The sequence below is a fragment of the Megalops cyprinoides genome, chromosome 9 (assembly GCF_013368585.1).
Source record: "Megalops cyprinoides isolate fMegCyp1 chromosome 9, fMegCyp1.pri, whole genome shotgun sequence".
NCBI lineage: Eukaryota > Metazoa > Chordata > Actinopteri > Elopiformes > Megalopidae > Megalops > Megalops cyprinoides.
The window spans coordinates 27150437-27165181 of record NC_050591.1 but is presented as its reverse complement, the minus strand read 5'-3'; the positions used below and the strand labels follow the sequence as shown (position 1 = coordinate 27165181).

At 38.3% G+C, this 14745-nt stretch overlaps 1 protein-coding gene across 1 annotated transcript in view; it reads right to left on the bottom strand.

Moving 5' to 3' along the window:
* Nucleotides 1–14745, bottom strand: part of cntn5 (contactin 5) — a 155841-nt gene that overhangs the window by 74374 nt on the left and 66722 nt on the right. Inside the window, exon 3 of the mRNA XM_036536353.1 lies at nt 4488–4700. Coding sequence (XP_036392246.1) covers nt 4488–4700 — 213 coding nt within the window. The remainder of the gene's footprint in view (nt 1–4487; nt 4701–14745) is intronic.

The window sequence follows — 14745 nt, the reverse complement described above, 5'->3', positions numbered from 1 at the left end:
AACATATCAACATTTTCTAATTGAGCAGATATGGATTGTCATACTAACAAAGCAGGACGATTGCATTTGATATGATCATGTAAAACTTTATTTTGCTTGAAGTCTAATGAAGGTCTCACACCTGGCCGTGGGCCAAGGTTGTTGACCCCCATGTGGACAACAGAAACAGGGACAAAAAAGGGGGAAATGGGGGTGTGGAGGGATGCAAAGAACACCTGACATGGAAAGGAAGTGGCAAGTGTGATTTTTTTACCAGTTTGTCAAGGGTGGGTTAATTATGTTGGGATTGTCACTAATTTCTCCTCCCAAGTCTTTGTTTGGAACTTCAATAACAACCTTTTAGTCCCTAGAACCCACCACGGCAAAATAAATCTCATTGCAATTTCTGACTACTCCCTTGTCATTTTACAACTGGATGACTATCACTAAAAGACTAACCCCACAAGGTGGCTTCTCAGCACATCACTGCTACTGGGCAAGGAATTCACCCCATTGATTGAGACATAAGGCATATCTAGTATTAAACAATTGTGAACTCTCCGTATACGCTCTATGGCAAATAGGAAAGGCAGTTGTCACAGGCAAAATTGTATAACGCTGAAGAATATCTAACAAGTGAAAAGCAATTAAAAGAACCCTAAAACCAATACAACAATCAAAGACAATTATAATATACTTCAAGCAAAACTTAAAATTAATCAGCTGCAGTCAAAGGAAATTGAAAATCTACTTGGAAAGGCAAAACAATCCAAATTTGAATTAGCAGAATAGACAACACATTGAAACATTGAAAAAAATGCTATCATTGCAGTTGCAGAAGGAAACGGTAAACAAATGAAAAGCCCTTTGGAAATATATTTAGGTAATTCTATCAAAATCTCTATACACCAGGCAACTCAAGCCTAATTGAACTTGAGGTTCCAACCCAACCTGGACCTCATGAGATAAAAGAATTTTAAACAACATTAGTCTTCACAAACTTTCCAAAGAAAAAAAAAAAACTTTGGCTATTGACCTTCTATTCTCCTGTGAAACTTTTTACATCCACTGAGAAGAAGCAGACTGAACACAAGACAGTTACATACAGTTATTCATTTGTGAAGTCAATTCCTCAATGGAGATCACTGGGTGATGTCAATGTTTAATACCTTGTTGAAGTTTCTTGAATCATTGCAAATATGGTTCTGATCAGGATTTTTCTTATGCGTCATCACTGTCGACGATACCCATGCAGTGAGCTCTGACACCAGAGTAAGATCACCTATGATCACCCTGTCCAATAAAGTTTTTACTTTGTCCTACATTACTCCTGGACTTCCACATGCTGGTCAGAAGACAGGTTGCACCCATTAGTCAATTTTCATTGAGTAGGTGACAGGAAGCTTTCCTACTATGTCCTTGAAAAAAAATTTCATAGTTCACATCAAGCTGATGAATCTCTTCATTAACTCCATGCAAAGGCAATCTGGTAGGTTAAGCAACAACTCTATATTTATCTCCACCACATATATCTAGTATGTGAATGACTGACCTGCAGCATGGCATGCTATATAAACTGAACAGGTAGTGGGGATGTCCTTTCTCCTTTCCTCCATTATGTGACATGTTTTGTATTTCTTGAAGTGTTAATTTGTTCACAATCCACCACGTTTTAAGGCATTCATCAATGTTGACCCCTGTGTCAACTTTTCTTTCACTGGGTTCGCCACTGATACGAAAAAATGCAGAGGATTTTACCGATTCTTTCTGACTGGAAGTCAACTGCATTAATGTCAGTGTGACCCCACCAATATAGAGCAATGACTCAACACTACTGCTAGAGACTGGTGCTGGTGTCATAGATGACTGATGGCTTTTGAGGTTTCTGAGCATGTTGAACATCTATCTGCAACAATTCTGGAAGTGGTTCATCTTGTGCTACTGCTGTCCATAAGCTAGGCATTTGTTTTGCTGCATGATTTCCTCCGGAGTCACTGCAGTTACCGGTCAGCAGCTCTCTCTTATTGTGATTTTTGTTCTGAATCATCCTGCTGTTTTCTTAGTACTATATAATGCACACTATCACCAAGTTTGGTTTTCTTTCAGTGTTGCCAACCTTATGTTGCTCAGTTGCTCTCGCTCATTGACATGTTTCAACAGCCTTGGACAACGCCAGCTCACTATCATGAGCAAAATTTTTCTCATGTTATCATTAGGAATGCCAAAAACATTGATTAGTTGATTAATTCCTTATACAAAATACCAAATTTTCAACTCTTTGAAATTTGCCTTGCTTCTTAAGTCATTGATATAGTCTTCAATTTTCTCACCTGGCCTCCGATTCCTTGTTCTGAAATTGTGCCTCCTCATTGTTGTTTGGGGATTGCATATTGTCTCAGCAGAAACAATAATTTGAACACTATCTCCATCACCCTTGTAAATTTCAGGTGCACACACAAAAGAATGCTCTTCAATGCATTCTATTGCTTTGAATCCTGTTCAGTTGAGGGGAATATACGCTGGTGTATAAGGTGGCTTATCTGCCTGTGCTGAGGTGATGAAAATGTCATGCTCATGTTCAAACATTTGCAGCAATATTACCATCAGGGGGGTTTTGGCTCTGCAAAATTGATTGGCTATTTTTGTCGTGTAAGTCAACGAGGTTCAGAAGTCATGTTGCGGAGGTGAAACTTGGTCACATGCTAATGCTATGTATTGTGCAGTTCAGTAGAAGATTTCTGACATTTCCTTGGGTCCAGTCAAATAATAACATTTGTTACCACAGAGAAAAGATCCTGGTTCTGAGACATGTTGAATAATGAGTGGCAAGGCAAGTGAAGCTGGAATAAGCTGTATATAACTTTTGATTGTTAATCAAACTCAGAACATACAGAGGAAACTATTGCGTGTGATTTCAGGCAAGTTGCACCTGTAATTCACATTAAGCACAGTGGTCTTCTAGGTCTAACTTCTGAAAAAAAAAAAAACATCCATTAAACTCACTCTATACATACATTTGAAAGCATTCATAAATAAGCCTAATTCATGTCTTGTTTAAAAATATATATTTTCATGTTGCATCAAAATAATAACATAATTAACAATTAAAAATTCTGCCTTTAATCAATCATCAACGGGTTTTGCATTTACTTTAGTGCTACACGTATATTGTTCTTAAGAAAGATTTACATAAAAATAAGTTCTTTTACATACCAAACAACAATCAGACAAGTAATGACACATTCGTCCTGAGTAATGAACTCTTACCCATTGCCTTTCAGGATTTCTGTTTCCAGTTCTACTGTTAGGTATGTTTGTACAGAAGACAATGAGAAATGTTCTCATCTCTATGCATTTTGATCTTCTGAGAACTCCAAGAAAGCAGAGAGTAGCAGTAACAGAAATAGTGCTGATAGTTATGGGGTAGAACACAGTCCTCTCAGAGATAATGAACCTCTATGCTCATCAAGCCAATATTTTAGAAAACAAGATCAATTTTACTTATGAATTATGCAGGGTATTCAAACTGGCAGCATATCATCAAAGACTTGTATTGCCATTGCAAATATATATATATTGAAACTTTTCTGTGCAATCAGTAAATATGGAGTTTGATAGGGATACTCAAATATGCAATATTTTTGTTTTCATATGTAACTTCACATTCATATTATCTGGCTGTCTAAAAATATCCTTAAAAAGTAAAATTATATTCTGAATTTAACTTTTCATTACTGGATATAGCTAGGACCATAAACAGAGAGGGATCCTTTGTTCTATCAGGAAAATAAATATTCTATGCTGACAGACTAGGTTGGTTTCCACAAGATAATCATCACAGCCCACAGAGATAAGACAGTGAAATCAAATCCAAGCTGTAAGTGAATACCACTGGTTTCATGTTACAGATTCAGGGTCTTGTCCTGACAAGTGCTGACCATTGCTGACATTATTTATTTATAACCTTGCTGGTCACACTGAGCATCCCTGCTGGGTTGTGAAAATGAATCTCTCTGTTTTTGACAAATTTATCCATCAAAACATGGCTCCTGCATTGACGGCTGGAGCCAAGGGATAGCTGAACGCTGCCGTGATCCTGCTTCAATTTTCAGGAGGACAGGACCTGGGTTACCAGGCACTGAACACAGAATAACAGCCTAGTGTGAGTCTTCACATGCCAAGTCTAACCAAGCACCATCACACCAAGTAGGAACCTGAACCTGACTGCAACATTTGATGTTACAATACAGTAGGTGAGAATTGATTGGCTCTGTTCTTTCTAAAGAATTTGACAAAAAAAAATACACCAAGAGGAAGGAGCTGAACAAAGGCCACCACAAAAAAAAGACATTGAACAAAGCCTCCTGGATGGGCAAACTTCTAAAGGAGACATTAATTGTTTTGGGCTTTTCACATGAGCAACTGCCCTTAGTCACAGTGTTTCTCTTTATTCCCTCCAGTATAGCTAGTGCTGATGAAAAAAGCTCCCTCTCCTCTCTCATTCTCACCTTCGCTCCTGTGCTCCTCTTGGGAGCTGTGCGTGTCGTGGGCCGACAGGCGTCGTCCCGAAAACGCCGGCCAGTCGGCGGTCGCAGGGGACCCCGCGCCGCGATCGTGCCGCAGACTGATCCTGGATCTGAGAGACGATGCCGAGCTGTCTGGCTTCATTCTCAACACAGCTGCATAGGACGCAGGTCGCCCCGCAACAGCGGCAGACAACTCTACGGGAAGAACAGAAGGAGAGAGTCGATGACATGCTTTTCAGTCTCTGCATACTGAATGCGACACACTGCCAAAAAGCACACAGTGCATAAAAATGTGAACCATTGTGCTTTAATGGCATACTGAAAAAATCTAATGCTGATGATTTGTGGATTATTCTAGTTTTGGGTTTGTGAATTTTTGTCTGCTTGTCAGGTTCTGTTTGAGGAGAAAAATTGCCACAAATCATACTGTAATTTTCCATCGGTGATGACAACTCTGCAGACAGGAAAGATTCCAGCTACGGAATTTCTTGATTAGAAAATCTCTTTGCACCTGTGGATAGACCCAACTCAATCAGTCATCCAATTATGATTTTAACAACTCTGGACTGAGCCGCCGTATATCAGTCTGTCAAACAAAAGCCCAGATGCCTGGTATCTAATGAGAAAAAAACCCAGCAGGATGACATGTTCAGTTCATCCCTCAACATCATTTATATCATGTCTGTTTCATGGAGAAGGGAGAAAGCATAACTTCTACAACAGAGCAGGTTCAAGAAGGGCTGATTTGTTGTATTTGTATTTGACAGAATGTCACTCAGTGTACACAGAAGGTTAATTAATATTTACTGTATAATATCAACCTTATCACAACCTCAAACCTCATAACTACATAACGAGAGAGAGAAACAACAGGGATAAAACAATAGATATGGCTAGTGTACAAGAACAGAGAAGACCAAAGGAATACAGTTATTAGTAAACATATACATCAAATTCTCACGCTACTTTGTCTTATCATGCTCTACTCTTGGCCCATAGCATTTTCTAAAAGGATAATAAACTAATAATAAAACAATGATAATCAGACTACAGGACTGCAATCCCTGAAACCAGTTTTGAAGGAAGGCAATCTGTTGCAACTACACAAAAAGATAATAATCAAGTCATCAGGGCCAATCAGTTGTGCCATTTCAGCAAGTTCCCTAAAATATATGCAATTCAAAGAGCGGGTAAAAAGAAAAAAAAAAACTGATTGTGCTGAGAAACACATGATGGCAGCTGCTTATTATGGGTGATTTCTGTGACAGTCACTTTCTGACTGATGATCCAAAAGCATATAGATAAAGCGTTTTTATGGAGATGGAGACCTACTGCACTGCATATCTGCCGATCGTGATAAGTGAGAACTATGTCTGAAATTAGAAGCAATGCATTGCATTCTATAGAAAGCATCACATTGATTTTTGCGAACCAGCTTGTGTTTTGACCAGTGCTGAAATATGTTAAAGACGAAGAATATCCTCTGGTCTGTCAACACAGAGGACACGATTACTAGAGCTTTTGTGTCTTGTTTTCTTTCTTTGATTGGTCAAGTTTTAAACTAACGTTGTAAAGGACAGTCTAGTAATCGTTCTAATACTAACTCCCTGCCGTAACCCCCCCCCCCCCCAATAAACACACACACACACACACGTTATTCCAGCCAAACATGGTTACATGTTAATCAAGCCATCAGCCTTTAAATTGTTATTCCGATCATTTTCTCTTGATCACAATCCCTGGAGCTTATGCTGAGAGCTTAATTCAGTAGTGCTTTACCTCTCATTGCTTACATATGGGCTTTTTCATAGCAGGCATTTATTTGCACGTTTTCTGTCTCCACACGTTCGACAACTTTATTCTTTCACCAGCTTGCTGCACGATTCGGCTTCCTGCAAGAACCCCTCTCTTCCTGATCTGAAGCTGTCAATAATAACAACATTTAATACGGACAGTATGCTGACGTGTCAAGCCCCAACTGTATGCAGTTCATTTCTGTCTGCACCAAATAAATCTTTTCGACCAATGCACTTCAGGAGGGAATCAATCACAATCATAATGGTGGCACATATTAGGAATGTTGCCTTAGCAATAAAGAAAGGCTCAATGTTCTCCGTATGAGAAGGACACAATTATCATTTCCTCAACTTCCCATTTTATTTCTATTGCATGCAAAGCAGCACAGGAAGAGATTATAAAAATTTGCTGTTTTTTTTTTTTTTTTTTTTAAACGGAGGTGACAAATAGTACCTAGGTGAATGAATTTGGAGAGCATGCATGTTATATCTCTGTGAATGAGTTTCTATCAGTAACTGCAATTTCCTCTTGATATTCTTTATTTGCTTAGGAGACATCACAAAATAGAATGTGTATCATACATACAGATAGATTATCCATTTATACAGTTACATAATTTTACTGTGGCAATTTAGAGAGTACAGTACATTGCTTACTGGTCTAACAGCAATGCTCCACCCTGAATTGCAAACAGTAACTTAACTTTCCAATCCAGTATATCACAATTAATTAAACATATATTTTTAAAATCATTCAAAACATCTCCTGAAATGATTTTATTCTGATATAACACATAACCAATGAATAGGACATCCAGGGTGCTCAGCGGTTAAGGTGTTTGCCATGAGCGCAATCTGATCTCAATGGCCCGGGTTCACTACCCTGCTGTGTCATTGACTGGGAGCCAACAGCAGTGGCACAAATTGGCTTCACTCCATCGGGGACAGGGAAGGGAATGGCGGCAAGGATTGCTTCTTTCTCCTCTCTGAGGCACCCTGTGACAGAGTGGTGCCCATCCTTCAATAAGCGACTGTAGCGCATTGTGTGACTTGTAGAGTGAAAAATCGCTGTTGGCTGCATGCGAGTGTATCAGATTGCATGTGTCTTGCCTCAGCACTCCCGTGTGACTGCAGTGGTTGTTGTGGTGAGACGAGCCTAGTGTACAGCTGACAATTCCAAAAAATCTGGTTCAACAGTCAGGTAAATTGCATCAGTGTCTTTCACAAAATAAAATGCTAGAATGAATAAAATAACAAAAAGAGATCAACCAGTCTTTATGACAGATTTGGTTATCAAATCTTAAAGGTGACAGCAGTACCATGACCTTAGTAGCTGTAGTGCCTTTTCAGGTAAGCCTGAAAGATATACATGCAGCGAGAGAATGGATAGAATAAACAAAAAATCTTCTGCAAAGCCAAAATTAAGTGTAAAGAAAGAAACAAGTCATTGGGGAAAGGAACAGAGAAAGGCTTAATGAAATCTTCCAGTTACGACCCAGGAGTCTCTATGTGTTTATTTGAACTATTTGATAAAGCACTATAAAAATGGTGAACAAAGCTCATAGGATGATCATGAGTCTTTGGAGAGCAGTCTACCTTAACAAAACACAGCTCCATTCCAAGGCAAAGTAGGCTGTTACATGACATATTCTTAATTGTAAAAAGCTCAAATGCATGAGAGAGCATCACCTGCAAAAAAAAGCTCCTGTGAATAAAAGGAAACCTGGCTTTTTACCCAATGCTACCTGCTTCTGAAATCTGTGGATTCTATGGATTCATTTCTCTTCTCCAACCTGAGACCCCCCAGTTTAGGTTATAAACTTTGTGACTATCATGTAATGTGACTCAATTTGAAACCACTGAACTAAGTTGTGCTCAACCATGTTAGTGTACACGAAGGAGGCCAAGCCAAAAGGAAGCGACCTTTGTACAAAAGTTGTGACTTAAAGTGTGACAGTTCTCCATATAATGAAAGTGATAATTTATTTAAATTAAGGCAAGATCACTAACTTGCTCGCTAATCTGACAATGGCACATTAGTTTGACATGCAAATTGAATTTTTGAACAAGCTACAAAGGTGAGATCCTTTGAATCACACAGCAGTCCTGTGAGACACATCAAGCTGTAACTCATAAATCCAGACTGTCATCAATTAATGCCATACCTTTTGGGTTCATTTCATGAATTTAAGAAAAGCAGATCAGCCGAACAATTAAAAAAACAATGCAAAGAGAAAGTTGCACCTAAACAATGGCAGCTTATATCTGCTGTTTCTTTGGACATGCTCACCTTGAGAGTTCGTCTGAAGCGGCGCATGACAGACACAAGCCATTAGGAGTAAAACACTCTTTTGTCTGTTTGACTGGCGTAGCTGATGGGCACGAGCTCCCATCAGCTGTCAGCTTTGTCTGATAAAAGCAATGACCCTTGCAGATCCCTAAGCGTCAGATCCCTATCTTTTCTCTATTTTTCTCTTTTCCTGAGTAAAACAAGTGCTTGCTGTGTCAAAGCAAAGCACCTCTCTGTAATGAAGAGGGCCATGATGTGATGCTCAGGGCATGCAGGTCCTATTCTTCATGGTCCCACACTCATGATGGTGGCTTTGCCTATTGGTAAACTCTCCACACATCAGTGGATTTCATTTCAATGTCTCTGTTTGGTTACTGCTGTTGGAACTGTTCCTTCCCAAATGGTCTTAGTTTGGGATTATGCATTTGATCCATCCAGCACAACTGGTAATGTATGCTACATTGATCTCTCTAATTAAGAGCAAGACCCATGGTTCAGATGCTGAGCCTTACACATGCTCTGTAAGAGGCTGCAGCAATTCACATGATTCAGAATTCCACTTGCAGTACAATAGGAAGAAACAAATCTGTAAATCTGTAGAAGACGTGTAAAACCTTTTAAAAAAATCACTGCACTATATTGGAAACACACTGGTAGGACAACATTTTTGTTGACTAGAAGTTATCATTGCCGTGCCCTAAAACCGTATCTTCAAAAGACGGCTGTGTCACTCAATGTGTCACTTTAGACAGGTGTGCCATCTGTTCATGGATAGAGGATAATCTTTTCAACACACCAAGGCTTATAACATGCCATTATTATAATCACTTTCAACCCAGTTTTTGATAGAGTAATACATTTTCTGTTTAACAAGTTTCTAAACCATCACCAAAAATGTTATCTTTGTATTAAAATGTCCATGTGGTCTCCTACATGTGAGTAAAACTTCTACATGGATAAAGCAAAGAATAAGTTAGCATAAAAGCATATCTCACAGCATTTCCTCTCTGTGATTTCAAGGTGTGGGGAAAGTTAATGTATCCCAGAGACAGGGTGACATTGATAAAAGACTATAACAGAGAGCTTTTCTGGATCCATACTTCAGTCACTTTAAAACCTCAAGGATTAAAGAATTTAATGTCAAGGTTGTGTTGTGGCTGCTTACCTTATACTTGATGCTATCTTTTTCTTATTTTTGGATATCTGTCGATTACATGATGCTTTTTGAACCCTCTGCTACAGTAGATGTACAATGGTTTCTTAATTGCTTTTCTCATTGTTCATGTTATTACACACTATTTTTTCCACATGCTGAGAACATTATTTTCTGCTCTGTACAGAATTATCTTGATCCTGCACTGACTACTAATATGTGCAGTAAGGGGTACCCAGAAACAACAGCAAATGAAGCAAACACCTACGGGAGATGGGCTGTTTCTAGACAAACACACCGAGTGAGCAGACAGGCAGGTAAGCACGGACAGAGCGGGGATTCTGCAGAGTGTGCAAGTGCTGTGTGAGTTTTTTTCAAACAAAGGGCCTGAGAGAACACATACTAAGCTCTGTCTCAGGGTCTCTTTTGCACTCGGCCATTCCTGTGAAAAAAACATTTTGACATGATGAGATGGGAGGTCAGGGGTGCTAATGAACAAGGCTGCCATTGCCAGCAGGATTACAGTAATAATGAAGTGATCTATAGAGGGGGATTATATAGATTGAGGCTGATTATGTGTGAGCTCCATTATTTAATTCTGTATAATTATGAATATAGCAATCCATATGTACCTATATATATCTGTACTATTCTAGAAGCTTTACCTTGTGTGAAAGTGCACAGATATTGAATATGTGGCACCATTGGAAGGTACCAGAAATGCACAGAACTGCAAAGCATCTGTTTAGAATGATATAAGCATCACTCTAAAAATCTGGGCTGCTTCACTTCAACAGGTTATCATAATACACGTTTGCACAGATATTTTATTCATGGCCTGTACAGCACCTGACCAGATTTGCTGCAAGAGCATAGCTCCTAGCTCAGAACAAACAGTGGGGCGCAAATGACAAAGAAGAGCAAAAGAAGTAGCCATGGCAAACAATTGATCCATTTGATCAGGGGAGTGAATTATGCAAGCACACATCCAGCTCATCACCACTCGTTCATATAAAACTTACAGAATGCAAACTACAATCAAAAGTCATTAATATAACAGACAAAACTAAAGTCAAAACACTGATGTTTGTGTTAACATACTGCCAAAAAAAGTAAATAAAAAAAGATTTTGAAATTTATAATACAATATTGGATGTGAAGATGATTTGTTTTTCTGCTGAATTTAGAATGCGCATGACTGAAATTAGCAACAACTTGCTCATGAGGTTACCCCGGCTTTAGAATTACAAATAGCTTGTTTAAATGTATGATTCCATTTAGAGCGCTGATTAGCCTCTACATTCTGCCAGATGATGCTCGGAATGTGTCTGAGCTGGTGGCAGCACATGTGATGCCAGCAGTACCACGCTGCTTCAAGCTACTGACTTAAGTGGGGCCAAAAAATAACCTTATTTAACCTTATTCTGGACTGCATCAAAGAATCGTATTCATTTTGTGATAGCAAATTAGAGAAATACTAATGCTGTTTGCATGAAGAAGAATGAATATTATGTACATATTTCATGTTATATGTGTTATGTAATGGGGAGCAGTTCTTGAAAAACAGTTTTTAAGAAAATGCCAGCTTTCACCTTATGCATTCATTAAAGCATGCATTCATGGCATGGTCCACCTGGGCACAGTGAATGCAAATGGATTTCTCTTTTTTTCCACTGAAATGAATACTAAACCCTGTTCATGATGTGCAACTCCTTTGTGCTCTTTGGAACATGATTTCATTCATAACTCACTTCTACCATATATTCATAACCCCTACAAAAACACACGACACAAAGTAAATAGGTATTGGCCCAAACAGAATGTCGTCCTCAATATTATGCATCAAATGAAAAATCATTCCTGTAAGGCCCAGTATTCTGTCTGTGCCATATTCCAATAAAGTCAGATAGTAAAGGTCTTATTCACTTCAAATTAGTGAAATTACTGGATAGTCCAATAGATAGTACAGCATTTCCAGCACTGCTAGCAAACACTAAATGGATAATATAAAGTCAGACTACCAACACTACCTATATATAAATATATATGTATATATACACTTAATTTAATAGACAGATGGGTACTTGCAAACATACTGCAACAGAGGGTCTCTATGGAAACACCCCCTGGCTATGTTCTCTGCAGGTCTTCTTCATTAACACTAATTCGTCCAAACAAATTAAATTTACAGCACATGTTAAACGCAGGTTTTCATCCTATGTTATTTTCTCACCTGAGGAGTTCATAAAAAAATCAACAATCCTGTATGTGCATCAGGAAGCATCAGGAAAATGCTATGCTGAGAAAATCTACTGTACCTGAGTGGCATACCAGGCATACTGTATGGCACTGCAATATCTTCCTGAACGTCTTCCACGTTTAGTAAATACATCTTTTTCCTTCAAACTAATTGTTGAATGATCAGTTGTGCTCTATAACAAATGACCTTGTCAAAGTGATGAGCCTTCTGTGTTTTCATTTCTCTCATTTCCCTGTCATTCACGTGTAGCACGCTCGACCTTGGAGGGAACAGTACGGCTGTTTTCAGTTTGAAATCCCTAAAATGTATATCATGCATTCGTTTATCAAATCCACCTCCTTGTATTTATGCAAGCTTCTGCTGTTTGTGCGTGTTGCAGTAAAATATCTTACATTAACCCATGGGTCACAATTTGAAATCCACCATGCATGGTAATGTGACCATATTCAAAATGGTTTGGGGGCTGCTGGATTAGCCTGCAGAACTGAACACTTATGCAATACACTGTACTGTCAGTGGATGCAATTATTGACCCGTCCTTAATTTTAGCTCAAATTTACGTAGGGACTTGGTTGCTGTTATATTCATTATCTAATCATTTCAGAGAACTGAAAAGTCTATCCCAAAATAGACCATGAAAAAAAGACAGATTTGTTTCCTTCTCCTTAAATCGAATGCTGTTCCCCAAAGAAAGAAACAAGCTGTCATTCATGCAGACCCTCTCTTTGATGGGTCAAGTGGCATTTAATGATGTAAAATAGTATTTGTATGCTAAATTCCTACCTCCAAGAGAACACCATCTATTCCTGCCAGAAGCACACACTCATTAAAAACCATTGCAGACACGCGCCCGACTGCAAGTTACATTTGACATTTAATTTGGACATTCCCGTATTAATAATGTAGCATGAAATTGTTGATGCTTGAGTGATGGATGGAAATCGAATCCCATTCAGTGATCTGATGAGGCATTCTGAAATGCATCCTCCAAGAATTAACTGCCATGGCCCCAGGGTGCACACTGTATATTTCCAGTGACATTTCTTCCCAGGCTTTAGAGGATGTCGTGCTCCAGCAACGAGGAGCTGTCAGCATTAGCCTGTTGAACATTTCTTGAGGTTTAATTTGCATTAATTTGTTTGCAGACAAATTACAGGCAGTCCCTGTTTTAACTATAAGATACAATATATGGAATTGTCTTTTATGTGGAGTAGTGGGGTGTACAGCTTGCAACTGGATGTGTAAGTTTTCATGTTTGAATCCTGGGTTCCCCTTGGGATACTTCAGGGTACTGCCGGAGGTTCACAACATTCTGTGAAATATGGCCTACACACACACCGTTTACAATAAAAACTCTGAGACAGCAATTATATAGTTCTTAAAAAGATTGAGAATCCCTACCTTAGTTTTTGCTTTGACATTTAATTTAATGTGGTACTTTTCTATTTTGGTTTAAATCTTTTTTTTTATAAAAAATCATTCTAAAAGAGAAATTTAACTCATAAAAAATGGTAAATTGAATGGTCTTTGAAAACTGTTGAGGGACCCTGAAAAGGGGAAAACTCTGACTGAGGTCTAGTATGCACATCATAAATTCTACAAGGCTGCTTTGACCACAGAAATGGGTATAAAAAAAAACAGAGCTATTCAATTATGCATCTGGACATCATTCTTGAGTTCTACCTCATTGATAAGAGAAAAGCCAAAAGTAATCATGCTAGTATTTCAATTGGAGAAATTCATAACCGCACAAGAATTATGGTCAGGAACATACCTGCCTCTGCCCTGCATTGAAGGAAATCAAAGTGAAAATTACTGTTAATCATAATGCAATAAACTTAATGTGCAACGTTATCCATCTTAACTGCCGCTAATGAATAGTAATTTCAATGTGGTCACATGGCACATGGCCAAACTAGTCTGAGAAGAGTTCAGACTATATAGAGAACTGAGCTGTGGTGTAACAACAGTGTTTTTCAAGGACAGGAAGTGTGACACCATGCGGGCCACCAAACCCCCAGCACCATGTGACACTAACATCACATGTCATATGGAATCCTTCAAGCAAGAGACAGTGAGCTTCTCAGACATTAACATAAATACAAATCCAACACCAAAATATGTACAGTATGAGATGTAACAATAACAAAAAAAAGCCAAATTTTTGAATGAAAACAATAATGGTCAAAGACTTTGAGCATTTCATAGTATGTACGTATTTGTAGGTGCTACATCATTAAACAGAGATGAACCATTTGTTCTTCATATTCTCAAATTCATATTCAGTCATATTTCCACATCATGTGCAAGAAGCATGTTTTAAATTAAAGATATGACAGTTGAAAAGAAATTGTCAACTCCTGATATGCATTATAATTTCATGGAATACCTAGTCCAAACCAATAATAAACATGCATAATAAGAATAATGCTGCATTTACAATTTGCTGTTCTAGCTAGCTATCAAAAAGGAGACAGACAATAATTAAATATTTACAACAATTAATCAAATCAATAATTGAATATTGAATCACAAAATGTAGCTTTGCTGAGCAATCGATTCTAACTGAATCTGAAGAAGATTTGTGATCATTTTACTGTTAGTGAATAGGCAAGGGACTGAAGGAACCTACATCTTGAAACAACACAATGATAATATGCTTCAGTTTTATGTTATCAGAATTGTTTCATTAAATGGAAGAAAGAACACTTTTTACAGGTATCAAACACATCAGGTTACTG